Source organism: Andrena cerasifolii, chromosome 8 (assembly GCF_050908995.1).
Source record: "Andrena cerasifolii isolate SP2316 chromosome 8, iyAndCera1_principal, whole genome shotgun sequence".
NCBI classification, from domain to species: domain Eukaryota; kingdom Metazoa; phylum Arthropoda; class Insecta; order Hymenoptera; family Andrenidae; genus Andrena; species Andrena cerasifolii.
In genome coordinates this window covers 1,246,843-1,274,451 of record NC_135125.1, presented here as the reverse complement: position 1 = coordinate 1,274,451, position 27,609 = coordinate 1,246,843, and the positions used below count along the sequence as shown (strand labels likewise).

Sequence of the window (27,609 nt, the reverse complement as noted above, 5' to 3'; positions counted from 1 at the left end):
GTGCCTGGCTTGGTGCCTTCAAGAGCGAAGAGCACCTCGCAGTTGCTCGTGCGAGGAAATCCTTGGACAGGCCTGCTCTAACAGTTCAAGGTGGCAAATATTCCTCATGACCTTCATTTCACTGATCCGTTGGCGATTTCGTACTGGGTATTAGGAAAGAGGCCCAAGCGACAAGTGCAGGCCCAACACGGCCCTGAAATGAAGATCATGAAGCAAATTTGGCGCCCCAAACTGTTAGAGTATCGCTTACATTCTTCAGTTTTTCCTCAGGTGCCTACCCAAGGCCCCTCGGGCCAGTTGAGAGTTTACTACAAGTTTTTTTTGTGTAACATCTCGAACTTTGAGGCCATTTTTCGAGGTGATCCCATATAATTTCTGTAGACAGGTTATAATTTGCGTCCGAGGATTAGTCCGGCGATTAATTACGCGATGGCGTCACGGAGCTACCTTTTGTGTTCGGTTTACAAGTCTAGGTTGATCGCTGTTATATGATAACCGAGCGTCGCGATTCTTATCTTTCTTCTCGATTTTTGCGACGCCGAGCAAATATCGTTATGTTACATTCCTTTACAGTAAACGCCCGTTATGAGTCCGTTTTTTCCGCCCGTTGAGAGTCCGGCAACTATCCCCACCATTTCTTGGAAGCCTGCGGACGAGACTGAGAGAACCGGACAACGAGCGAGACGACACGAAAGCGTCGACACGAAGTTGCCGTCGGGTACGAAAGAGAGAAACCATGATACTTTGTCCCGCTCCGTCTTTCAGCTCAAGCTCGGGCTTGACCCGCGTGCGAGCCCCTACAATGCATCGGCGCTTTCCGTATTTATAATACATATTGTAATTCGTTTCGCGACAGCCGAGTGTAACAAATAATAACAATAATAATAATAAAAAAATAATATAATAATAATAATAATAATAATAATAATAATAATAATAATAATAATAATAATAATAATATTAAAGTATAGTATAGTAGTGTGATAATAATTCTGTATTAATCAGTATTTACAATATTTACAGTATTTACAGTATTCCATCATGCCTTTGCCGTTGGACCTGGAACGAAACGATAAAAAGTTTAAAAGCAACACAGACCGTCATACATACTTAAAAAATATACCTTACCGTGTTTCCATCGATGAAGTTACGGGTCTTCCCTGAAAAAATGTTCCTTTACATTTTTTAGAGAACGTTGAACGTATCGTGGCGCCTCTTTGCACTCCCTGTTCAATAATTTCAGAGCTTTTAATATTTTCCGTGCCCGGGTGTCTTCTTCGTCTTTTTCTTCTAATTTTGTTTCGGCTTCTTCTTCTGTTTCGGCTTCTCCTCCGTTTTCCTCTTCACGGCTTTTCACTATGTCTTGTCCTGCTTCGCTTTCCTCTTCTCCATCGTTTTCTTCGTCACCGGCTTCTGCTCCATCAGAGCTCCTTAAATATTCTGCAACACTGTTTTCACTAAGTTCTTCCCCAGTAATCGCGGCTATCATTTCTGCCAACTGGGGTTCTGGTGGATCCGTTGAGTCTTCCTCCTCTGACACCGGCTTTCTTCATTAGATTATTCCATGACTTTCTAATATTGGAGGCGGTTATCCGTCTCCATCCTTTATCCAAGATGTGATTACAATCTTGAAGATTGTATATTTTATAAAATTCTTCTATGTTTCCACGACTGTTTACTACTAGTGTCAACATTCTGTGACGGAATACCTTTTTCATATTTGAGATCACTCCCTGAGCCATGGGTTGAATAATGGAGGTAGTATTTGGGGGCAAGAACACAATTCGAAATTGTTCATCCTCCACAAATATCCCTGGTGTCAAATTGTGCCCTGCACAATTATCCAGTAAAAGAATTACTTTTCCGGTCGTCTGACTCTCCAGTTGGTATTTTCTCACGGCTGGCTTGAAATGATTTTGGAACCAATCCGTGAAGACTGTTTGGTCCATCCAAGTATTTTTCTGTCTTTTGTACACTACTGGCAGCGTATTCATAATATTTTTTAGCAGCGTTGGTTTCTTGAACTTATGTATGAACACGGGCGTCAGTTTGTGGATTCCTGTCATATTGACGCAGAAGCCCACACTCACTCGACCCTTCTTCGTTTCGGTACCACTAAGTTGTTTTTCCTTATTATGTATTAAAGTTTTCGACGGAAGAGCTTTCCGCGTAAGACCACTTTCGTCCATATTGTAAATATTGCTTATTTGACGAGTGATATCCAATATGAATTTTTCTGCAGCTGCTGCATCCGCACTTCCTTTCTCTCCGTGAAGTTTGGCCAAGTGTTTTACGTATCAGTTTTTAAATCTCTGCTAACAGCCTTCACTGGCCTTAAAAGTTGATTGGCCATGCATATCCATTATTAAGTCCAGGGCCTTGTGGCGCAATATTAAATTGGATACTGGGTCTCCCAGCGCCTTTCATTCCCCAAACCACAGGAATAGTAGGTACTCCAAATCTTCATACGTTGCCTTCCGTATCTTTTTGTATCTTAATATGTAACGTCCTCCCTCCGCAGTTTGATTTACTTTGGTCTTATTTTTACGAATACGCCGCACGGTGGCAGGATTAATTTGATACTCAGACGCTATTGCCTGAACTGGTATCTGATTGTCCAACTTCTGCAAGATTTCCAATTTCTACCCCACTGAAAGTGCTGTATTTATCCTCTTGGTTGCCATGATTAACGTTACTTGCACGGCTTGAACTTCTTCACTATGTAGTAAAAACTCGAAATGAGACTGCGGTTCCGTCTTACGGGACAAAAGAAGGCTCAGAGCGAGGTGGAAATTCCACGATCTTTTATTACCAGGCTATTGATTATTTTCGAAACGTTTTAGAGAACATTTACCTGTCAACTGTCTAATTGGGGGCAATCGACATCGTGCCATTTGCAGGACAATACGGTCATAAACCGCGATCCTCTCGAGCTAAATTTGTTAGCCAGATATGTACATATCGTTAGTACACAATAAGAATAAAAACGTTAGTGGTACAAAAATTAAGAAAGATCCAGTGAAGAAGAAGATGATAAAAGGAATGAAGAAGACATCCGGACGCGGAAAATATCAAGAGCTCTGAGAGTATTGAAAAGGGAGTGCAAAGAGACAGCGCGACATGTCTAACGATCTATAAAAAATGTCATCGGTGGAAACACGGTAAGGTATATTTTTTAGATATGTATGACGGTCTGAGTTGCTTTTAAACTTTTTATCGTTTTGTTCCAGGTCCAACGGCGAAGGCATGATGGAATACTGTAAATACTGTAAAATACTGTATATATTCTAAATACTGATTAATACAGAATTATTATCACACTACTATACTATACTTTATCATTATCATTATTATAATTATAATTATAATTATCTTTGTCGTTCTCGTTCTCGTTCTCGTTCTCGTTCTCGTTCTCGTTCTCGTTATTGTTATTATTTGTCACACTCGGCTGTCGCGAAACGAATTACAATATGTATGATAAATTCCAAAAGCGCCGATGCATTGTAGGGGCCCGCAAGCGGGTCGAACCCAAGCTCGAGCTGAAAGACGGAGCGAGACAAAGTATCATGCTTTCTCTCTTTCGTACCCGACGGCAACTTCGTGTCGACGCTTTAGTGTCGTCTCGCCCGTTGTCCGGTTCTCTCACTCGCGCGACTGGCCGCGCAGAACCATGTCCGCAAGCCACTATGAGTCTGCCGCCAGCCCCGTTCGACGGACTCATAACGGGCGTTTACTGTATATCAATTACGTTTCGTTTAATTTCTTTGCCAATTAGTTGCTACAATTATTTCTACCTCAATTTCTTTGCCCCGACATTATTTTACGTTTCAATAAAACATTTCCTTATATTTAAATACTGTGTTAACAATTTCGAAGTTAAAAATGGTATCAATCGATTTGTCTTCACGAGATGTTTCCAATGGTCTACAGCAATCTCTGCCTGCTCGTAGGTCAGAAATCCCCTTTGGAACTTAACATTGTTCTCTATATTTCATTCGCAATACTAGTGTAAGAAATACGTTTTGAAAAATCTTAGAAATACGACTCCACCCAGTTTGTCACGAAACGGATTGGGTTGAGTTGAATTTCTGAGATTATGCGGAACGTATTTCTTACACTAGTATTGCGGAAGAAATATAGACTTTGTAAAGCGTATTTCTTACCCGTATTTTTTACTAATGCAATATAATTTATGATTTATGCATCTTTATTTATAAATGCCCCAAAATTCCAAAGGGAATTACTTTTATTCGCAATTTTGTTGTAAAAAAATAAGTTCATAATCAGCGACCGTAGAAACTCCAGAGTACCGACTTTCTTGCAGACTCAATAATTTTTTAATATGCATGTCCGCCATATTAGATTTGACATTTTCTTTTTAAAATATTTAAGTTCAGATTCGTAATAAACCCACAAACCTCGGAATACCGATTTCTTACTAAATTCAAATACTGTTTTAGGTTTTGCCCAACTTTTGGCTATTTGGGACCACCGTGCACTGCCACTGCACATACCCTGGCTGACTGGCTCGCACAGACCACTGTCGCGGAATTGCTGTACTTCAAGCGTTCCTGACCCAAATTGTTTAACATTAATAACCAAAAATCGAAGCGGCCACCACAGTTTCGTTACTCTTAATTTTCGTCTTAATTTGTCATATAGAAACACTCATTTAGACTTTTATCACTTATTTTCTATTATTTGTTACCGAACATACTGCATGCAATTTAATTTACATAAAACATTTCTTTGATAAGATTTCTTATATATTTTCCATCATTTTGAAATTAGTATTTGAGGGCAAAGTTTTGAGTGACGTTATTATCATAAAACTGAGATTAGCATGAAGTCAAAGAAATATATAGCTCATAATTATTCTTGATCTAGTATGTAAAGAAAAAATGAATATTTACCTGTATTACCGCTGTTTTGTAAACTGCAAGACTTCCGAAGATGTTCAGAGACTTCCGTTACTATTAGACTAACGTCAGATGATGAATTGCAGGAATCCAATTGCGTTGAGTTTTTGCGGGATGTTGGCGCAATTTTTATAGATTGCGGTTGCCGAACTAAGTTGTTGTCGTTTTCTTCTTGTTGACTTTCAACCGATAGCGTTGTTCCAAATAACGCCAGGTGTTGAGACCCCGTGGAATCCAGGGCGTGTTCTATACTGGGGCCTGAAGGCACGTCCCACGGACAAACGTCATCCATAGGGCGAACCATTGTTTCCGACGTGCCAACATCCCTGACAACATGAACTTTATTATATGATTTAAATTTTACTTTATTCTTTCGACAACGTTCGACGATGTCTTTTGATTAAATGTGTCCGTACACCATGTACATTAGGCCGTCCCGAAAAAATGAAAATGATTGTCGCGTTAGACCCTAGTGCAGGAAAGTTGTGTCTTGGGATCAATAACAACTGTGCAAAATGTCAGCCCTATGAATTAATATCTTCTGTTCCGGCAAGAGACTTAAAATATAGAAATTTGAGTAAAAAGTATAAAAATGATTTTGCAGCCCTCCTCCCCCCCCCCCCCCCCATCGGGCAACAGAGTGAGTCAGAACTCATTGCGTAAAGGTGGCTGCTTGTGGAGTTCCTCCTTTTCCCATTCCAACCACCCTACTTTGTGGACTAGAAGGCGAAATTTGATAAAAATGTCCTGACTGCGGAAGGAGACTGGAAGTCGGGTTTATAGACTTGATGAAGTGGAAACATGAAACTTTGTACTCAAAGGCGGGCACATGTGTCGACTCCAATCACTTTGCTGGATGCCTCTGTTACTAGCTCTATACGCTCCACAGCCTGAGTGCCTTGAAGTCCCAGGATTTGGAGATCCCTTCCTCCTCCAGCATTTTTTTTTCAGGGAGATGGTTTCAACCAAGTCCAATATACGTAGTGAAGTTATTGGACTTACGTCCCAATTGATCAAGTCAGTATAATTGGTAGCATCAAAATTTAACGAAAGTGGAGAACATTTTCGGATTTCTACCGACTTTAGTTCCCACGTGCTGTCAGCACGATACGCACAGCAAGTTCTCTGATGTTGTCTCTGTCATCAGTTAACATAGTCAAATATATTACATTATATTATGTCATGTCATGTCATGTCATGTCATATCATGTCATGTCATGTTATGTTATATTATATTATAATATTATATTAATGCGAGCATCAGGTATCGGCCCGTGCATGGCCTGCTGGTACTCGTAGCTGAAGAGAGACGAAGGTCGGCTCCCTGGAAGGACGATCGGCATATCGACCAGAGTGTCTGTTTTGTATGCAGGGGTTTAGCTTGTACCATTGCAAACCTATAGCTGCTACTGAAATATAGTTGTACAGTGTGTACGCTCGTGTATTATTCTCTCTTTTGCGCCGGGGTGGCCAACGACGAAACACCCCGGCGCAACATTATATTATATTATACAATCCTCACGTTACTTAGCCAAGAAATACAGATCAGTCATTGATAAGATACTTTCAACTGACACATACTTCGCCTTATCAGAAAACGTCATTTTGGCTATGGTAACTGATGACAGAGACAACTGTCCATGACAGACATCAGAGAACATGGTGTGCGTAGAGTGCTGGCAACAAGCTCGTAAAGCTTGTAACAGAGGCATCCAGCAAAATAATTGGAGCCGATGCAAGGGATGGCTTCATTCGAATCACCCTTGAGTCGCGCAGTCATATGCCAGCCTTTGTGTACAAATCTCATGTTTCGAATTCATCAAGTCTATAAACCCGACTTCGAGTATCCTTTCGCGATTCGGACATTTTTATCAAATTTCGCCTTCTAATCCATAAGGTAAGGTGGTTGGGATGAGATAGGGAGGATGGGTGGAAGGAGGGCTGCAAGATCATTTTTATAGTTTTTACTCAAATTTCGAAATTTCATAGCTCTTGCCGGCACAGAAGATATTAACTCACAAGGCTGAACTTTCGCACTGTTGTTAATGATCCCAAAATACAACTTACCTGCACTAAGGCCTAACACAACAATCATTTTCATTTTTTTTTCGGGACGGCCTAATGTACATACATAGTCATACTACGTAATGGTCAAAACTGAAAATACGTTTTGTAAAATTACATTTAGAACATGGGGACGCTGTAACTATTATCCCCATAAAAACTTGAAAAAAGTAAAAAAAATACGCCTGGTACATGGAAAATTCGGGGGTGGAAAAGAGTATTATCAAATAAATCACAAAAAAATAGAAGAAAATAATAATTATAATATAAAAAAAAGATGTGAAATAAAAATGAGCTGCAAGTATATAAAGGTGATTTCCAGCAGCGTGCAAAGGCGACACTGTGTAACACAATGTAAGATTCGGTGCTTTCCAACTGCACTTCAGATGACACAACTACATATACACAGTTAAAATGCTGTGTCCATTCCATTACTCATACCGTGGAAATTTTAATAATGTGATGAAAAAATGTGTGACGTAGCGTCACGAAGCGAGCAGAGCCGAGCCGAGCCGAGGCGCGACGCTCCGCGGCGACGCCCCTCCATCCTGTGAGCCGCGCCACTGGTAATTAATACGCGCCGCGCCAATAGATCGCGTCCGTTTCTCGCAGGTAAAATTCCCCGCGGAATAGGATATAACCCGCGGCGGCCGTAGAGAGGGACCGAGAGTGGGAATTAAGGAACCCACTCACCGCACCGAGCGAACGACTGGATAGTGCCTGGATTCGACCGTTGTGAGCGCCAAGCGGCGTGCTTCCTTAGTATCCGATACTAGTTACCGTGGAGGGACTCGGCAGTGTCCGGACTCCTGGAAATATTCCATCTTTCACGTGTTACCATAGAGGCGGCTGGACATTGCCCGGGCCTCGGCCGATAGTAATTTCCGTGCCGATCGCATCGGTGTGCCGCCCCGTGATACGTACGCGTGCAAACGCTCCTTAGCATAAAGACTGTAAATAGTAGACTAAACGTTGTACATAACAAAGATCGAACAAGGCAACGAAAGGGGACTCGTTTAATAGTACCCTGTGCTCGACTAAGTTACCGGACGAGTCAGTCTCCCCGATCGCGAGGGACGCCCACGAAGATAGCCGTCACAAATGTAACATCTAGACATTTGTCTAGATGTCCGCGGCCTGAAAGTCAAATACTTGGCTTGGCCAGGCCATCTCAGATCATCAACACCCATACCTTCTCTCTCGCAGGCTTTCAGATAATTTGTCAAATTAAAACTCTGACAATATAAGTACATTTTCATTATATTGCGTTTTAAAACAATTCTAAGATCATTCATTGACACCGATACCTTGCCTTTCACAGGCGAATAGCTAATTTATCAATTTAAATGAAACTTTGACACATTGGGTACACTTTCATTAGTTTGCGGTTTTTCTTTCGATAAATCTTATTCACCGACACCTTGACCTTGCCTGGCCACGCCAAGTATTTCACTTTCAGGTTGCGGACATTTAGGCAAATGTCTACAGGGTGTCCCACCGAAGACTGGACAGAGCGATATCTCTTAAAGTATTGGAGATAAAATTTTTTTAAAAAATATGCAATTGAATGGTTCGAGAGGGCCAATTTATTAGCCGAGATGATTTTTTTTATTATTATTTTAAAAGATACGATGGTCAAGTTCGGTTTTTCAAATGAAACTATTTTTTGTTTGAACACCTGAGTTGATAGTGCGTTCAAAGACAAATTCAATAAGCTTTAATGTATACACTTTATTTCCACTGGTTTTTAAGATATTGCGCTTGCAAAATTACTGATTTTCACTGGAAGAAAACCCTCTGGAATAGCAAGGACCGGGGTCGGTCTTACTGGCGCCACGGGTGGCATTGCCTGTTGAAACTGATACCTACCTGCCAAAGGTCTACGCAGGCCCAAAAGCTGGACAATTCTTTTCCGTCAGAAATGATACTTAGGTAGGTACATCTGCACTATCGAGAAGAGACCCGTTACTTTTATTTCGCATTTACATCTCTCGGATGGCCGGTTCTTTTGGGAGGAATGTAAGTTGGATTGGTTAGGTTAGGAGGAGTGAAAGTTACTAGAATAAATTTCAACCATAGGGAGCAGATTGTGTCAGAACCAATCGGATTTGCATCCCTCACAAACGGCTGCTCTCTTGAAGAGGCCCGATGAGGAATACGATTTACTTTAATTACAGTACATGTGTGTTTTGTAATAAAGTGTTTCTATCGTCTCCGGAATTCAACAACTGGCATCCAGACATCTACGCTCCTACAATCCACCGGCAATACTCCTCGTGGAGAGACACAGGAAGAAAGGGGATATAAACACGAGCTTCGATATCAAAACAAAAGCATGCGTTGTCGTATTCCGTGCGAGAGAAGGTGGGCATTGGGGAGGAGGTACTGTTGCAAAGAGGGCCTCTTCAAGAGAGCAGCCGTTTGTGAGGGATGCAAATCCGATTGGTTCTGATACAATCTGCACCTTATGGTTAAAATTTAGTCTAGTAACTTTCACTCCTCCTAACCTAACCAATCCAACTTACATCCCTCCCAAAAGAACCGGCCATCCAAGCGTAGATGCAAGTGCGAAATAAAAGTAACGGTGCGCTTCTGGATACCGCAGATGTACCTACCTAAGTAGCATTTCTGACGGAAAAGAATTGTCCAGCCTTTGGGCCTGCCATTTCTGCCGTAGACCTTTGGCAGGTAAGTATCCATTTCAACAGGCAGTGCCACCCGTGGCGCCAGTAAGACCGCCCCCGGTTTTTGCCATTCCAGAGGGGTTTCTTGCAGTGAAAATCAGTAAATTTGCAAGCGCAATATCTTAAAAACTAGTGGAAATAAAGTGTATACATTAAAGCTTATTCAATTTGTCTTGGAACGCACTATCAACTCAGGTGTTAAAAAAAAAAACAGTTCCATTTGAAAAACCGACCATCGTATCTTTTAAAATAATAATAATAAAAAAAATCGTCTCGGCTAATAAATTGGCCCTGTCGAAACATTCAATTATATATTTTTTAAAATTTTTTATCTCCAATACTTTAGGAGATATCGCGCTGTCCAGTCTTAGGTGGGACACCCTGTAGATGTTACATTTTATCTTCACATTATTAAAATATCCGTGATTATTACAAAGCACCTATATGTACTTGCAGCTCATTTTTATTTCACAACATTTTTAATATTGTAATTATTATTATCTTCTATTTTGTGTGATTTATTTGATAATACACTTTTCCGTCCTCGAATTTTTCAAGTACTTGGCGATTTTTTTTTTACTTTTTTCAAGTTTTTCACGGGGATCTTACTTTTTTTACAAAGATAATTTGCATAGAGAATGACTTCAGATAATTTTTAATATAATAAATTAAAAGGGTTCATCATCAGCAGCCATGAGCAGTCTTATCACGGGACAGAATTAAGGATAAATTCTACAAAAGTTTAAGAGCTACGAAAGAAATCATGTGCACCGCATTGCCGATCTATATGTATTATATTTATAGTACTTTGGGTACAGTACATGGTGCGCGAAGCAGCTTATGGCGCTGAAAGCAGCCTTTGGCCGCGTTGAACGTATTTAACATTGAACTGTAATAACAACCACAATTAACGTCTTTCGAAGAAAAATATGTATACATTTTTAGCATTTCGTGGCCAAGCTTGTTTTTCTACTCGTAAATCAACAGCGGATACCCACGTTGTGCCCTTACCCCTTATCATACTCGTGTAATGACCATCGGCAATACTTTCACCGTGGTGGAAAATCGCTGCTTTAAGTTTATAACAGTGATCCTCATTTGTATTTTAGTAGTAGGTATTGCTTTGATGTAGCAATTTTCCACTTTCCTTTTTCCACTACTATTGTGATCGAACAAAAGTAATTTTCAATAAGAATTTGTTCGGAAGCAATTATACTGACTTTCATTATTATGATTGAATTTAAACTATCACAATTATTGCCAGGATCTTTCAGATTTTTCCATCCTGTGAAATTGTGTTTTATTATATCTTGAAATTCAAATGATTTTTTTAACATCTTGGGCAGTGCAAAATGTACCACACAATTTGTACTGATAATTGTACTTGTGTAATTACACGATAAACATCTTAATACTGTTGTTATGTCGTGTTGTACTGCATTCTTAATAAGAATCTCATGATCAAAAGGGAGGTAATAAATTCAGCTGCATCATTATACCATCTTTATTTAGCTGGCAATAATTTATTCCGCCATATTTTAGTTACAACTTAACATAGAACTTATAGAAATAGAGTGGCCCTTCGCTATAGTAAGTGTAGAGACTACAAAATGTGTCCGAAGAAAGTGAGAGCGTATGGCAGAATGTCTTGTTCCAAGAAATTTAAATGCTAATGGTAATTCAGCGAAAATGAACGAAGAGATCCAATATTTTTAACGCACAATTTATTGGTGTTGAAATAAAATTAATTTATTATGTTTATTGGTGAATTAAAATATTGTTAATGGGAAACTAATAAAATTAATGAATAGCGTGGCAACTACTGTGGATTTTATAGTATTACGAATGTCTTTCACAAAGGATTGAAAAGAATCAAGGGAAATGTGTGTTCAGCGTACTTTCTTCACTAATGTGACTTACTCTACATTGCAACCAATCGACTATAATTTCCTTAATTCTTAATTCTATGTCTTTTGACAAATTTTGTCGCTTTACCTTATTTCACAAATTTCCAGAAACTTGTGCGAAAGAAGATGCTTCTCTGTCTATCTAACCTTCTCTGGACAACCTCCAAGTCTGTGTATCCCCTTCGTTCCTATCCAAGCCTGTGCGTCCCTTTCATTTCTATCCAAACCTGTGCATCCCCTTCATTTATATGCAAGCCTGCGCGTCCCCTTCATTTCCATCCAAGCCTGTGCGCCCCCTTCATTGCTATCCAAGCCTGTGCGTCCCCTTCATTTCTATAAGCTTTACATAAAAACTCTAAATTAAAAATAGTTTGCTGGTATCAAAACAATGGTACAAATTTCGAGAAACTTGTGCGAAAGATACTTCCCTGTCGCACCTTCTCTGAACAACTTCCAAGTATGTGACTCTACATAAAAAGTCTATTAAAAATTTTTGGCAACTTACCTTTTTAATGGAGACAATAATTCAGTGTCTTACGTGGTGTAAAAATTGGTGACATTTCAAATTATTTGACACTTGGCAGGTTATTATTGATTGACACTTGGCAGGTTATAATTCAATAGTGTAGGTCAGCTTGAGAATTATGTGAATGCGGCGGCCGATTTTCAGAGGCAACGCCTCCTTTCTTCCGCCGCCCGTCTTGGCTACCGCGGTGGCCAAGGTGCGTGGAGCGCCTCAGGCCCGTACCATATGAACCGCGCGTGGCGCATTGGGGCGACATTGTATCAATACGTTTCCACATCGTTCCAGACGGAGGGCGTGAGACGCTCCAAGCACCTAGGCCGCCGCGGGGGTCAAGACGCGCGGCGGAAGAAAAGAGGCGTTGCCTCTGAAAATCGGCCGCCGCGTTCACTTAATTCCCAAGCCTGGTATAGGTATATATAATGACGGACGATGATCCCTGCCGAATGATCCCGAGAGTCGACGTACGAAACATGTGTTAGTTTCTTTTGGCTAAAGGCGTGCATCTAACGCGTATACGTATTATGTCGACAAAATTTAGTTGAAGGAGAGTCTGAAAAAAAAATCTTACCATTTTCGTATGAGACATGATATGATATTACGATATCTCTATCATACGTGGACCAATTTTATTGAATTTTGTCTTATTCGAAAGCTTATATGCGATTTACACAGAAAAATGCCTTTAAAATTAGAAAATATTGCAGGCGTGATGATATATTAATGAAATAAGTTTCAGGTAAGGTTGTAATAGCCGGTTTACGTGTAAAAGATACGCGGCAGCGACAGTCGACATATACAGGGTGTCGAAACATGTACTTGGCGTCGAGACGCTACCGCAATCTTGATTTGGATTCATTCACTCATTGTCAAATTCGAATAAAAAAAAAATATGCGATTTGCGAAAGGACGTGTCTTTTGACTAAAAATAGGCGGATAAAATTAGATTTAATACAGTTGCTTGAAACCATGAAATTCGACAAGCCTCTATATCAGAGTAGTAGAACTATGGGGATTCTAACTCAGGTCCGCTGAGGGGAGCGCGGGAGAGTAAGGTAGGGAGAACTTTTGGCGCAGGGTAAGCGGGCGGGGAACCTAACTGCGCGCGCAGGCGCCGTGGACTGCGAGGTCAGTCCTAACCCAGCGGCCCACAGTGAGACAAACTGCTTCTTTTTTTGTCAAAATCGTCGAAATTCTGATAGGAATAAGATAGAGGGATGAATCCTTTTCGAGGTTAAGACTATGATGTTGCAGAATAAGGGAAAACTATTGAAAATTTATGACAAACAAGTTTTAACCTTGAAAATCTTCGTCACAGTTGATACTTTCGAAGATAATTTCGGTTTTTCCGTTATAATTTATTATACATCGTTTTCAATAGATTTTGATGTGTTGAATTCGAATCTGTTCGCAGAACATGTCTAGCCTTTCAAGATTCGAAGAAAAATGCGATTTAAGGGAGGACACGTCACGGGACCTCGCCGATTTAGCAGGTCGGTATTACAGCAGTTTTTTGCACAGAAATGGTAATACCCATAGATACGCGGCTGCCTGGTGAACGCGAGAGGGAGCTGTTTGCTATTTCCGTATTCTATTCTGAATGTGGAAAGAAATCCTCAGCTGTTGCAATGAACTTTAAACGGAACTGCTGGTAGTGCAAACGTAGAAATTAATTATACATTTGAATTACTTGAAATGTGCTTAGGCTGCAATATTCTACGTTGGCAGTAAACAATTGTAAGTGAAAAAAAAAATAGATGAGGGGATGTCCCCAGAAAATGAAGTTTGTTAGCTTAGGTTAGGCATTTTTTTATTAGCAAACACTGAAGCAGAACCTGAAAGTTATATAATTATTATAAGACAATTAAACGTCCTATGCGGAAAGCAGTTGAACAAATATTATATATAAAATTGTGTTGGTGTAATAGTGACTTTAGATTGCAATTGCTTATTCGATAGCTTTCCCTATGCGGCAATGCACTCGCCGGTCCCACTGCGATGTTGTTATCGATTATACAGAAACAGAATTTGTTTATTTTTCATCGTATCAATATGAAAGTAACACCAATGGATTCCTGGCATTCACCCGATTAAATTAGCAGAAAATAATTTAAATATGACTATTTTTAACGATACGGACTTTCAATTCTGCAAACAAATTTTTCACGTCATTTCCTTAATTATGGTCCAAATTATATCATTTTTGGAGCCAATTTGATCGAGAAAACATAAGGAATCGATTGACGTAACTGTCGTAAATATCTGATTAGAAATTGCAGAACTTCAGATTCGTCACTGCTTAGTGCGCAACATTGTATGGCCCCGCTTAGTGTTCCTGATTTCTCGATATTTTTTTGTTTCTCGAGAAATCAGATCATACTTCGTGAGAATTCTCGAGAATTATCGAGAAAGTGAAAAAAATATTACAAAATTTATATTTTTGGAATAATGTTGATAATATTTATCAAAATTTCTCTTCTGTTTTGAAGAAGGGGGGTAGTCCTCTGATTGCTCGTGATGCAGGTCAATTTTTTCTCCCACGCTCTTGCGTGGCGCGCAGCAAGAAAGCACCACAGTTCTGCCCGCGCGCAAACCTCGAATCCAGAAGAGTTGACATAAGAGACAGAAAAGGTAGTTAGAAGAGGAAAAAACGATACTTGAAGCCAGGCTCGTTGCGCGCTTCAGGATTTCTGACAGTGCGGACGAGTCTGAGGCGCGCGACGAGCCTGGCAGCCGATCCTGGCAGCCAAGACTCCAGACGCAACGCCGTCGATAAGCCGTGCCTCGATGGGTTTCGAGGACTTCGACCCTCGAGACCAGGGGGGCCGTACCATGTTGCCCCCTAAGACGTGGCGAATCGAAAATTCTACATTTCGCACCGGATCTTGGCGAAAGTGACGTGGATCGTTTCCTTATGTTTTCTCGATGAAAATGGTCCAAAAACAACACAAATCGGATTGTAATTAAGGAATCTTCATAATAAATTGATTTCCATAACTTCGTTAAAAATAGTCCGATTTACATGAAATTTGGTATAATTTTCATTTGAAAAACGTAAAGAATCCATCGGTATCACTTCCATATCGATACGATAAAGAATAAAGTATACAGTTTTTCTGAAACAGGTATGAATCCTTGGCTGACCGCAGCGAATCGAGGTCGGCGACCCACAGTCGAGGGTGAAATATTCATTACAGCGTATTAAGAAATTCTTTATTCTTCGTCGTATCGATATGGAAGTGATACCGATGGATTCTTTACGTTTTTCAAATGAAAATTATACCAAATTTCATGTAAATCGGACTATTTTTAACGAAGTTATGGAAATCAATTTATTATGAAGATTCCTTAATAATGTACTACCTGTTCGATGTATATTATCAATCTGCGAAACGATCGGCAATATGTGATCGCGCTATACATTCGCGAAAAGTATACGAATTCCGCGATATACCTGGCTTATAGAGGATATCATAAATGCTATTACTGTAGGGCACACTGAAACATCTGTTTTTACGAAGCTACATTTCGTTGACATGCAGGTGGTACAAATCATGGAAATGGTTTATGACTCAATTATAAGAACTGAAAAATTTTGCAAGGGTACATTACGAGCAGCATGGTACATTTTTGTCGGGTAGGTCTACCGTCACCAACTTGGCCGTATTATGCGGCTTCGTGGCCAGGGGACTGGACAGGAAGTTGCAGGTCGATGTCATCTACACCGACTTCAGGAAGGCCTTTGATAGGGTGGACCACTTTTTACTCATTGACAAACTCTCCGCCATCGGGTTTAAGGGTCATCTGCTAACATGGCTCTTCTCGTATTTAACTGGGCGTGTCCAGCGGGTCAGAGTCGGTAATGTTCTTTCTCCGAAGATTTCCCTCACGTCTGGTGTTCCCCAAGGATTCCATCACGGACCTTTATTATTTTCACTTTTCATTAATAATATTCGCTAGATTATCTCGTGTAGCGAGTTTCTGCTGTTCGCGGACAATCTCAAAATCTATAAATGCATCTCGTGCCCTTCCGACTCCTTAAGTCTCCAATCGGACCTTGATAGACTCTCGGAGTAGTGCATGTCGATCCGAATGAAGCTAAATGTTAGTAAATGTCATATTTTGAGATTGTCTCGTTGCAAGAATCCGTCACTGTATCGATATCAAATCGCTGGTGTCCAGCTACCAAGCGTCGATATTGCGCGCGACCTCGGAGTTCTTATCTATTCTTTGTTCTCGTTCATACTACATATTCAACATATCGTTGCGGTCTCAAACAAAGCCCTAGGGTTTATAACCAGAAGTAGCGCTGACTTCGCAAATCCTTCCACGCTGCGATATCTTTACAATACCCTAGTGCTGCCTCACCTCGAATACGCGTCGGTGATCTGGACAAATACAAAGTACAACTTGAGAGGGTTCAGCATAGATTTTTCCGCTTATTAGCATACAAATCTGGCCAGCCTCTCGCTCGTTTCGACTATAACTATGGCCCTATTTTGAGCAGAGTGGGTATCCGGAATCTGGAGCACAGGAGGAGAGTCACTGACCTGTCCTTCTTGTACAGGATACTAAACGGGCTGGTTGATAACCCTCGTGTTCTGTCGCTGGTCAACTTCAGCGTGCCTGTACGTCCTATAAGGCAAACACCCCTTTTTAGATCTCCGGACTACTCCTCCTGGGTCACATTGATTGGTCACATTGGGAAACATTGATTTCTTTGCCGATCCCCTCGTTAGTTTCATTGACGCTAAATTACTTTGATACCAAACAATCGTTACTGTCGTGCTTTTGACAATCTATTGTGGGCATGTTTGCGAGTATTTACAAAAAAAATCGTCGGAATGTATAAAATTGTCGAAGTTATTAATCGTTGAAAATAGTCCTGTACGGCGCGCCGCTGCAGGTGGTGTACATCGATTCAGGTGAACCAATCATCTGAGAGCAAAATGCTTTCAGGTGATTATATTGTACACAAATATCTACAGTGTGGAAACTTACCGATGAATTTGAACAAAAATTGTGGAAGTTACACACTAATCAATTTTCTTTCCACATTTTTACAGGAAAAATCGTCTTTAATCAGTTATAAAATGTTTTACAAACATCCAGTATTGATGCGCAATTTCTACACGATAGAGAATGGAATTCTACAGCTCCATATAAAATGTTAACTGAAAATACTCATTCGTTCAAGAGTTATGATGTACACCGTTTCTGAAGATGGTGTTTCGAGAAAACCGGCTTCAAAGTTCAGCGTGTTACCATTATCGCGCGGTTACTCGGCGGTATTCTGTGTTACTTTAGCTGCTATAACTTCGACAATTATTTGAATTTTTCATTCGGTTTAAAATGTTAATAAAGGATAAGACTTTCAGAAGCAGTAAAATAAAAAATATCGATTTTTTAAGCTGAAATAGTCCACTATCCCCTTAAGACGAACGTTCAGAAAACCCTGTTTCTTGATGGCATTGTATAGAGGTAACCTAGACCTACAGCCGAACTCTTACATACTCTTATATAATCTTATAAGTATACCCTAATCCTTACAACCGTTTCTTTATTGCCTGATTCGAACAGGTGTTTGTTGTATTGTCTGTACAAATCATTGTACTGCTCATACTTGTCGTAATGGGCTTGTCCCGTAAATAAATGAAATAAATATTATTATTATTAAGTTTCTCATCAGATATTTACGAAATTTTCGTCAATCGATTCCTTATGTTTTGCGATGAAAGTGGCCCAAAAACGACATAATTCGAACTTTAAATAAGGATATTATATGAAAAATTAATTTGTATAATGTAAAATTAGCTTTGTTAAAAATAGTCCTATTTACATGACATTTGGTGTGATTTTCATCGCAAAAACATAAGGAATCCATTGGTTCACTGCCATATCGATTCGATAAAGTATAAAGAAGTTTTTAGAGGAGATTTGCGATTGTGGTAAAGAACGTAGACCTATGAGGATATACGAATCGGACCACCAATCTTCTGCCGGCAACATCTCAGCAAACGATAGTAAGAACTCGTGACGTAGTAGGGAATAGTCGAGGAGCAATCCGCGCATTAATATAATAACACCTTAATGGGTGTTTCAATTTTCCAAAGGCGCTATTTTCATGTAACTTTGTTCGCCCTCTTGGTTCTATTCATCTAAGTGATCTGTATGCCAAACTTTAGGCAAATTTAATAATATTTAGGGGTTGCACAGTTTTATCACTAGGGTAGACCTCGGGAATAGCACTTTGACTTGGGAATACGATTACACAGGAACTATTACATTTACAACAAAAACTCTTATACGGAAATGTTATTTACAGTCTGTCCCACAAGAGCGTGCTCCCCGTAACCACAGCCCTGTACTTTAAGAAGGAGTGGGTCCTTGAGAATTCAGAAGAGAAAAGTGTCTTCTACTACGCTGATTGACACGTGTAGCATTTTAGTTTGTGATTCCGTAGAAAACGAGCGATTTTTAAAATGAGAGTTCCGTATTTTTTGCCGCTTTTGCACGATGTGGAAAGAACAGAAGAGCATAGTAACGTTTGCACTGGCCTGCACACTCGTCTAATGCGAATCCAATCGAAAACGTTTGGGGTTTCATAAGCACAAGCTTCAAGGAAAACGTATATTTCCGGTGAAGCAGTTACCTCGAGAAATTCGAGAAATATGGTCTTTATCGTTCGGAGTATGCAAAAAAAGTTAGTTGAAAGCATGCCTAAATAGTGTCAAGCGATTATCGACAACAACGGAGGCGGGACTATATACACTAAATCCTCGTTATCAGCCCGTTTCTACAATGCGTTAGGAGCCCGGTGACTATCCCCACCATTTCTTGGATTCCTTCGACGAAAGTGAGAATACCCAATGAGTGAGCTAGAGGAAACGAAAGAGTCGATGGCAACTTCGTGTCAACAGTTTCGTTTCCTCTCGCTAGCTCATTGAGGAACACAGTCTTGCGGGACAGACTGTACTTATCTGATATTATTGAGTTACAACAGTTTCACTGTATGCCAAGTAATGTACAAATTTTTAATAAAAAATGAGAAGCGGAGTGTTATAGCCCTAACGTTACAGTGTAATGTGTTGCAACAATTTATAATTGAGTTACTCACAATTTATAATTGAAGTTCAAATGCATGGTCAGGGGCGATTGGAACATTGGCAGTGGGGTCGGTTGTAATACTGCATGGATTCTATGCAAACAAGACAATATTATACGCCTTCTTTGACACTATTCGGTTCTGTTGCGATACAACCGACCATACTGCCAATGTTCCAATCGCCCCTGACCATGCATTTGAACTTCAATTATAAATTGTCAGTAACGAGACATTTAAAAGTACTAAGTAGCAATCAGTATTACTTTAAAAAGGTCAAATTACAGATTAAAAAAAATCACATATTTGCGTAGAGAGTGTTTACATTACATTGATAAGTCAGTAAGAAAAAGTTACTTTAGGGTATCGAAAAGTTATTTTGTTCACTATCCATGTCTATTTCGTATCTATACTGCTAGGACATGAATATGTGTATTCCAAATGTCATTATTTATCATATGTAAATCTAAAATTGGTGTTAATATTTATTATATGTTTTGAGATATTAGCGTGTTACATTCGCCCCCCCCCCTGTTACTACCGCCCCCGGTCTACCCTATATACTTTCGCTTTGTCAGGTTTTAAAATAATAAGTTTGTGGGTAAAATAATAAGGTACAGCATTTGTATAGGCGTGAACAATAAGAGTAATAATAAAATGTAAATTTATCTAAGTCTAAGTCTTCTTTGAAGTTTAGTTTCTTTTTTAAGGACTTGAGAATAAAAATAATTATAATTGGAAATCATGTTTCCTTAGCCTACCACATTATTACTCAATCGTTCTAAAATTTGTCAGATATTTTTTTTATATTAATAGGAATCCGGGCATGAGCACAGTAAAAAAATGTAATATTTTAATTTTAACCCTACAATATAAAACACACCAGTGCATATATATTGTAGAGCTATGCAGGGTTATTCACTTAACTCTGGCCGCGCTCGTGCGAATAGAGATGAGAATGGCAATAACGCTACAAGCATTCTTACAACTATTATCATATGTTGATACATCCGTCATCTATGGGCTGTTGCTAAAAGTGTCGGGTTGTGTAGATTTCAGTAGAGGGCACAAGTCGCTTTTGATTGTCTTCCCAGAGGACTTTACTTTTGACGGAAACGACGGAGGAGAAAACGACAGCCGTTTTAACAGAGCTACGCAATGGCTTGTGGTCTGTCTTGGTGACAAATTTGTGACACTCTAGGATATGACGAAAGTGCTTAATCGCGAGAAGTAAATGGCGAGAAGTTCCCTGTTATAGGTAATTCTTTCCGGCAGGACTTAATTTACGGGAAGAGAATCCAATGGGTTTCCATTGGTTGTCCTCTAGTTTCTCCAAAGGTTGCTCCAACAGCTATCTGAAAGGCATCAGTAGTTATTGCCAAGCAGCTGTTATCCTCTCTCTGTAGTCGGCGAAAACCTTGAGTGCTGTGGGAATTGTTCTTGTCGATATTCTTTAAGCTCTTCAAGTAATCGGTGCGAGGGGCTTGGAGATGGCTAGTCCTGGAATGCATCGCCGGAAATAGTTGATCATCCCCAGGAAGCGGCGAAGCTCTGACACGATCTCAGGTTTTGGATACTCCAGAATGGCTCGGATTCAGTCTTGAAGTGAGTTGCTGGTGAGTCCGTGGTCCTGTAGGCGTTGGAATACTGCAGCAAAATGTTTTACTGTGCGCGTCTGGTGACTCCAAGAGGATAATAATGTCATCAATGTAGCAACAGTAAAAGTTCAGGTCTCTGAAAACAGTGTCAATATAGCGCTGACATGTCTGTGAGGCGTGGCGTAGACCGAATGGCATTTCCATGTAGTCGTATAAACTGTATGGTGTGACAATGGTTTTTGCAATGTCCTCTTCCGCCATTGGGATCTGGTGGTAAGCCCTGATAAGATCCAGTGTGGAGAAGATGCGTTTCCCATGGAGGCTCACAGATCCTGTATGCACGGTGGCGGGTATCGAACAGGTGCAGGGTGATTCTGGAGCCACTGGACTAGAAGAGATGCCACCTGGCATCCCGTGGCGAAGACAACACCCGCAGTGCTTCACCGAATTTTATGGCTTGGAATACAATTAAGAAGTAAAAAATGTCCAGGATTTCCGCATTTCTCACCAGATATTTACGGAAACGACGTCAATCGATTCCTTATGTTTCCCCGATGAAACTAGCACCAAGAACGACGTGATTCAGACCATAATGAAGGAAATTCCATAAAAATTGATTTATATAATTTCAAACTAACTTTGTTAAAAATAGTCCGATTTACATGAAATTTGGGTAATTATTTACTTTAGCGATTCCTCACCGATTTTGATATGATGTAAAACTCCACATTTTGAACAACTTTTCCCTATACATGTTAGTGCCGCTCGGTCTTAGTTTCCGAGATATTCGCAAAAATATTTTTTAAATTTGTTGCCACTTTTCGTACAATTAAAAAATCAATTAATTGTCGTAATTATTACAAATCTACAAAAATTCATTAAACTTCATTTTACTTTATAATATGAAACTACGTTATAACACAGTAACTGCAAATACAGAACAGACTCGTGGAATACCCTACGCATTCGTTATAGCCCCGTTTCTAGCATGCGTTGTACGCCCGGCGACTATCCCCACCATTTCCTGGAATCCTTCGGTCGAGAGTGCTACAATGCATCAGCGCAACTTTTTCCTACACATGTTACCGTCGCTCGACCTTCGTTTCTGAGATCGGGGAAAAGTGAAGGCGCGCGGGGGAGTGGGGTAGGGAGAACTCTAGGCGCTGGGTAAGCGGGGCGGGGGGACCTGGCTGTGCGCGCAGGCGCCGCGGAGTGGGGGAACCGCGAGGGACCGGAGCAGTCAGACATGCCCCAACCGCTGCGGGAAACTTTTCAGACCCGACTTACTGACAGGAATTGTTTCAGGTCTGAGCCCTTACTTACCGACGGAAAATTTTCAAACCTAACCGAGGGAGGGGATGGTTTTCAGGGATGGCCTTTAGGCATACACCACCCCGAAATTTTTTCCCTTTCCCCATGCTGATCTATCAAAAAAACTAAAAATTTCAAACGTTTTCGATGTTAATGTCTCAGCGTGTCGCGCGTAATTTGATCCCTCTAGGGTGGGAACAGCTGCGCGAGATGATATCATTTGGTGGCGTGAAGAACGCACGAATGAAATATGAGGCCTGTGGATGTCAAACACGTTACATGTGAGAATCATGGAACGAAATATGTGGCGTCGGCAGAAATTGCATCGATCCAAATCATTGGCAGATTATCGACTTCGATATCGTTCCATAAGATATAAATATTTGGTATTTGATATTGAATGGCGGGCTTGGTGAATCTAGGGGATGCGTAAAGATAGGTATCACTACCTAGTTTGAAGAAGAAAAGAAAAAGTTGATGAGAATAACAAGGAAAGGAATGATACCATATTTGCACCATATTTTGCAGCGCATGCAACTTTATGCATGTTTCAAGATAAGGATTGTATGCGTGAATCTGGAGATGCTGCGGGGATGTCATAATCATTCGACATCTGGCAGCGACACTATGTGTTTTGGTTCCTGATCAACGTGTAGAAAAAGTGATAAAAGTGCACGAAAGGATACCTACTACTAGTTTTGAGATATACATCATTCCCAGCAGAGTCGACGGATTAAATTTTTTTCCAGAGTGTGGAATTGGGAGGATTACTAAAGAAAAGTAAGGGAAAAAATCATCATATACACTAATAGATTTTTTAACAAAAAATAAATTTTTAACTTTCATATTGCGATGCCAGTGTATCATGGTCTAAAATTTCCTCCATTCTCGGAAGATGATAGACCGTAGGATGGAGTTTTACCACAGGAGCATCCTTACACATACGAGAGAGTACTGCAGATGGTGTGTTTCCGAAGTAGCGACATTCTCTGGACCAATCTTGCTGACAGATACAAAACACGAATATGCAATAGGTGCTATCAGAGTCTCACAGAGATGCTCAGTGTATCATATGTGCGAGCATGTGGTCATATTATGCTGTTCCGCGTGAATTATCAGCAATACATATATTGTAGAATGTGCGCACTGGTAATTTACCCACCCTACCTTACACAGCGTTGTTCGCATTGCATAGACTGTTATTTTAATACGGTATTAAATGATTGGATCATCCTCCAGGGGGAGGCGCTGTTGATGTAGTCCCTGAATGGCCGCCTCTTTAAATAAATGTTTTTTTTTTATTTTTATATTTCTGGTTCACCCTCCAAGGGCGGCGCGGTTGATGTAAATGTTTTTACTTTTATATTTCGTCTCATAGTTTACTACCCATCATATTCCAACTCCTTTCTTTATTGCGCATACTCATCTGGGCACTATCTCCCCCTCCTATTGATATAGAGGGAAGGAGGAAAATGGATAAGTAATTAAAGCTATTTTAAGATTTAAGTAATTTATTTTATAACATTTATTATGAACATCGTCTACAATATCGTTCAAGGCACACGCCAACAGTTCGTAGTCGACAGGAGAGAGGTTATTGAAATATTCGCTGTCGCGTAGTTTAGCTGCGTAGCACAAGTTTAATATTTCGCCAGCGGCGCCGCTTTGTTGTAACACATCAACAAAATTTGAAAATTTCATATGAACAAGATGCGTAGTTTCATAAAGCCGTGAATACACGTGGTTGATACAGTATTCGAGATATAATAAAAAGGTTACTGTATCCGGTTTGAAATACAGTGACTTATTGCAGAGTGTCAATTTTATAATTCGGGTTTTATACATCATGCAGAATTCCAGCGCCAACTCGTCAATCCATACCCTCGGAGGGAAAGATCCAGCTAATTTCATGCGTTGTTCGATGACACAGACGTGCGTTTTTCGATTAGCGTATTCCATGTTGAAATAGGTAACAGTACATGATTTCCGCAATTGTCGCCGAGAACAATTTCTACAAGCGCTATAGGTTGAAAGCTGATTCCAATTTCCAAATATTTATAGGCCGTAGATGTTAACGGGTATCTTCTAATCAAGATGCGAGGTGGTTGGCGTGGCTTAAAAGAACAATTAAAGCTACGAAAATGACCATTCTTATCAGGAAAAAATAAATAAAGATTATAAAAAAAAATATGTCTTACTTGTTATATGTATTTTTCCAGTATGGAGACACATTATCTTTTGCAGCCATAGGAACATAGTAATTCATAGGTTTAGCGTTCCCTTCATCACCAGTATTACACATTGTTGGAGAACTGCTTGTCTATCGACGTTGTCACGACTGCTGAACGACTGGTGCAATGGTGAAATGGTGCACGAGAATTGGTTTAAATGTGGGTGCATAGCTTTTTCCCCACCACTCCTCTTATTCCTCATATATCGTTTTTAAATCCTCAAGGATAGGGTGGCTGCGCGAGATGATGCCATTTTTGATGATGCGAATGTAATACGATATTTGTAGAAGCGTCATATACGAGAATCATAGAAAAATTATGGGGCGTCAGCTAAAATTGCGTCGGATGATCTCGCAGTTTGCACGCCATATAAGGCTCGATTCTCACTATCGAGTTTAGGGCAGATGCGCAAGATGATGCCATTTTTAGCGATGCGAATGTAATATTGAATTTGTATTTTTTGTTTTCCTGTGTGTTTCTAATACAGGATGGCGTTTCAAGCATTTCGCTTATATTACCCAACGAACGATGCACCGGGAGACGGGTTGGTCACCCATCTTACCCCAGTACGCCGCTCCGTGATGTTTAGCTTCGGTGATCTTACGGGAACCGGTGTTTCCATCACAGCCATGGCCGTTGGTGTGAATGTAATATGATATTGTTTTGGTAGAAGCGTCATATGCGAGAATCATATAAAAGAATTATGCAGTGTCAGCCGAAATTGCATCGGAGTTTACATACCACATAAGGCTTGATCCACACTACCTATATATCCGATAGTGTTGATCGGGTTTAATTCGTCGCACGTGTGAATTATAGAAAGAATTATGCAACGTCGACAGAAATTGCATCGGACGAGCTAGGGAGGATCGCTGTTCTTTGCACGCAACGTATTCGAAGGCAGGGAGCACGTAGAAAGAGATAACCAGAGATATTAAATCGAAAAGCGAGTATAAATATGCACTCTAAATTGCACGAAGTCTCACATCGCTGCGGCACGGCGAGTGAAAATCGTTACGACCATGGAAGAATTGACACAAGCAGAGCGCCAACTGTGGGATCAATCCGCCTGATTGATTTCGAAAGAAGAATATCTCGCATGGGGGGAACGAGTGTCTTAAATTGCTGGAAGGATATAGTCGGATATAGTCGATCGGCGCTCAACAATCATTGGTAGCTCGAATCGCGCGTCTCGAAGGTTTAAATTATTCGTTGCGTGGGCGTTTCATGCATGAAGGTGCCAGACATTCGAGAACAGGACTTTTATGGCGTGAAATAGATACTGCTTTCGATATCCGCGTATTAACCGGTGCCGTGCTAAATTCAAATTACATCGAACCTCGCAACTTCCTTCAGGATGCGGAAAGCATAGTGCACCAAAGTCTCAAAGTGAATACAGTGTTTAATGGCAAATTTGTAGCAGGCTATAAACACGAAAGTAAAAGCATCAAACTCGAAACTGCGAACTTTTCCGCGCATCCGATCTACAGGAGTGGTATCAACGATGCGTCGTCGAACCCACCCTAGTATCGTTGGAAGAATTCCAGGAACGCGACAGTGGCTGGGCACTATCGCGAATCCCCAACCTAACTGTCAACATAAACAAATATGATCCGCTGCACGCAGGATGTCATTTCAAGTTACCAGATCAAATATAGCAGAAGAGAGCTACGATTAGTGTACACACAGCTCAAACGATTGTGACCGATCGAGATTCGATTGTGGAAGAGCTTACCACGGTTGGCTTTTTTTCATCGCTAACATTCTACAGTATTTCATGAGCATGGTTTAGGGCACTGTAAAGTCACCGATTCCCGTCTAGAACATTTCTATTTCATGAGGAAACATTACTGTGGCGCCATCTGATATGACACACGTTCACGTAGTGCTGTCAGTAACAGACTGTCACAAAATTTAATTTACATTGCTTCGGTTATGTTTACTCTCCCGTCGTTAACACAAAATAACGGATAGTAGATTTTGAAATAAATGCGTATTTCTTTGCTCTGCACATTTTCACTAATAATGAGCGTCTTAGATTTTAATCTATGAAGACTGCTACGAATAAAATACCGCAAGACTTTATTCATCTCAGTATTCTGGTTTCCTAACCGTTGCCATCTCTACGAAATACATAAGATTTGTTTCCATTCTTTTCCTTATTACCCCACCATCCCGCTTTATTTATTTTTGTCTTCCATTATAAATTCGTTGATTTCTTTACTTTGGACATTACAAGTTTATCGTTTATAGTGTAAAAATTATTATGATTTTTCTTGAGGTTCATTGCAATAAAAGTCATTTGACATTTATTCTTGGTGTCATTTACGCTACAGCATCGCGAACAGAGCCGATCGCGCAGATTTATATAATTATGACAATCATAGGCAGATGGTGCCACAGTGGTGTTTCAACATGAATTAGAAGTGTTCTAGACGGGAACCTGTGGCTTGGTAGTGCCCTCACCATGTTCATGAAATACTATAGAATGTTAGCGATGTAAAAAAGCCAATCCTAGTAAGCTTGAATACAATCGTATCTCGATCGGCCACAATCGTTTGAGCCGTGTGTACAATCCACAGACAAAGCATGTTTCGCATGGGCGGTGGCCGCTGCTCTGCATCCAGCCGAAAGACACCCCGATCGTCAAAGCTCATATCCACACTATGCATCTGTATTAAATCTCCAAGGCATTGAGTGTCCAATGTCCATGAAGCAGATTGCAAAATTTAAACGGTTGAACGACATCTCGATAAATGTGTACAGTTTCAAGGCGGAGGCGGAGAAGATAACGAAGGAAATAATATTTACGATCCTTCCGCTACGTCTTACCAGCCATAAGAGGGATCAGCATGTCAACTTACTGTACGTGCAAGATGTGGGAGGCAGTAATGTGAGACACTTTGCCTGGATCAAGAACTTGTTCCGACTTGTGAGCACGCAGTTGAGCAAGCATAAGAGAAAAAAATTCATCTGCGACCGGTATGTATAAGCTTGTAAAAAATGTCGAAATATCTCGCGAAAAAAGAATAAATAAAAATTGGTTTACAGGTGCTTACACTACTTTGGTTCCACCGAGAAGTTGGAGGGCCACACAATGGATTGCCAAGAAATGAATGACTGTGCCATCCTGTTGCCCGGCGAGGGTTTCAATAAGATTAGATTCGACGATCATAGCAGGCAGGCGCAGCTTCCTTTCATAGTGTATGCCGATCTCGAATGCATCTTGGAGAAAACGGAGGACATACGAAAGGATGAAGAGGAGTATAA

The 27,609-nt window shown here is 40.4% G+C and overlaps 1 protein-coding gene across 6 annotated transcripts in view; it reads right to left on the bottom strand.

Moving 5' to 3' along the window:
* The window catches only part of LOC143372209 (uncharacterized), a 568,382-nt gene that overhangs the window by 132,636 nt on the left and 408,137 nt on the right, over positions 1-27,609 (bottom strand). For all 6 annotated transcript variants that reach the window (XM_076818223.1, XM_076818224.1, XM_076818225.1 and 3 more), the window contains one exon: positions 4,914-5,245. In XM_076818223.1, the coding sequence (XP_076674338.1) occupies positions 4,914-5,245 (332 nt within the window). The remainder of the gene's footprint in view (positions 1-4,913; positions 5,246-27,609) is intronic.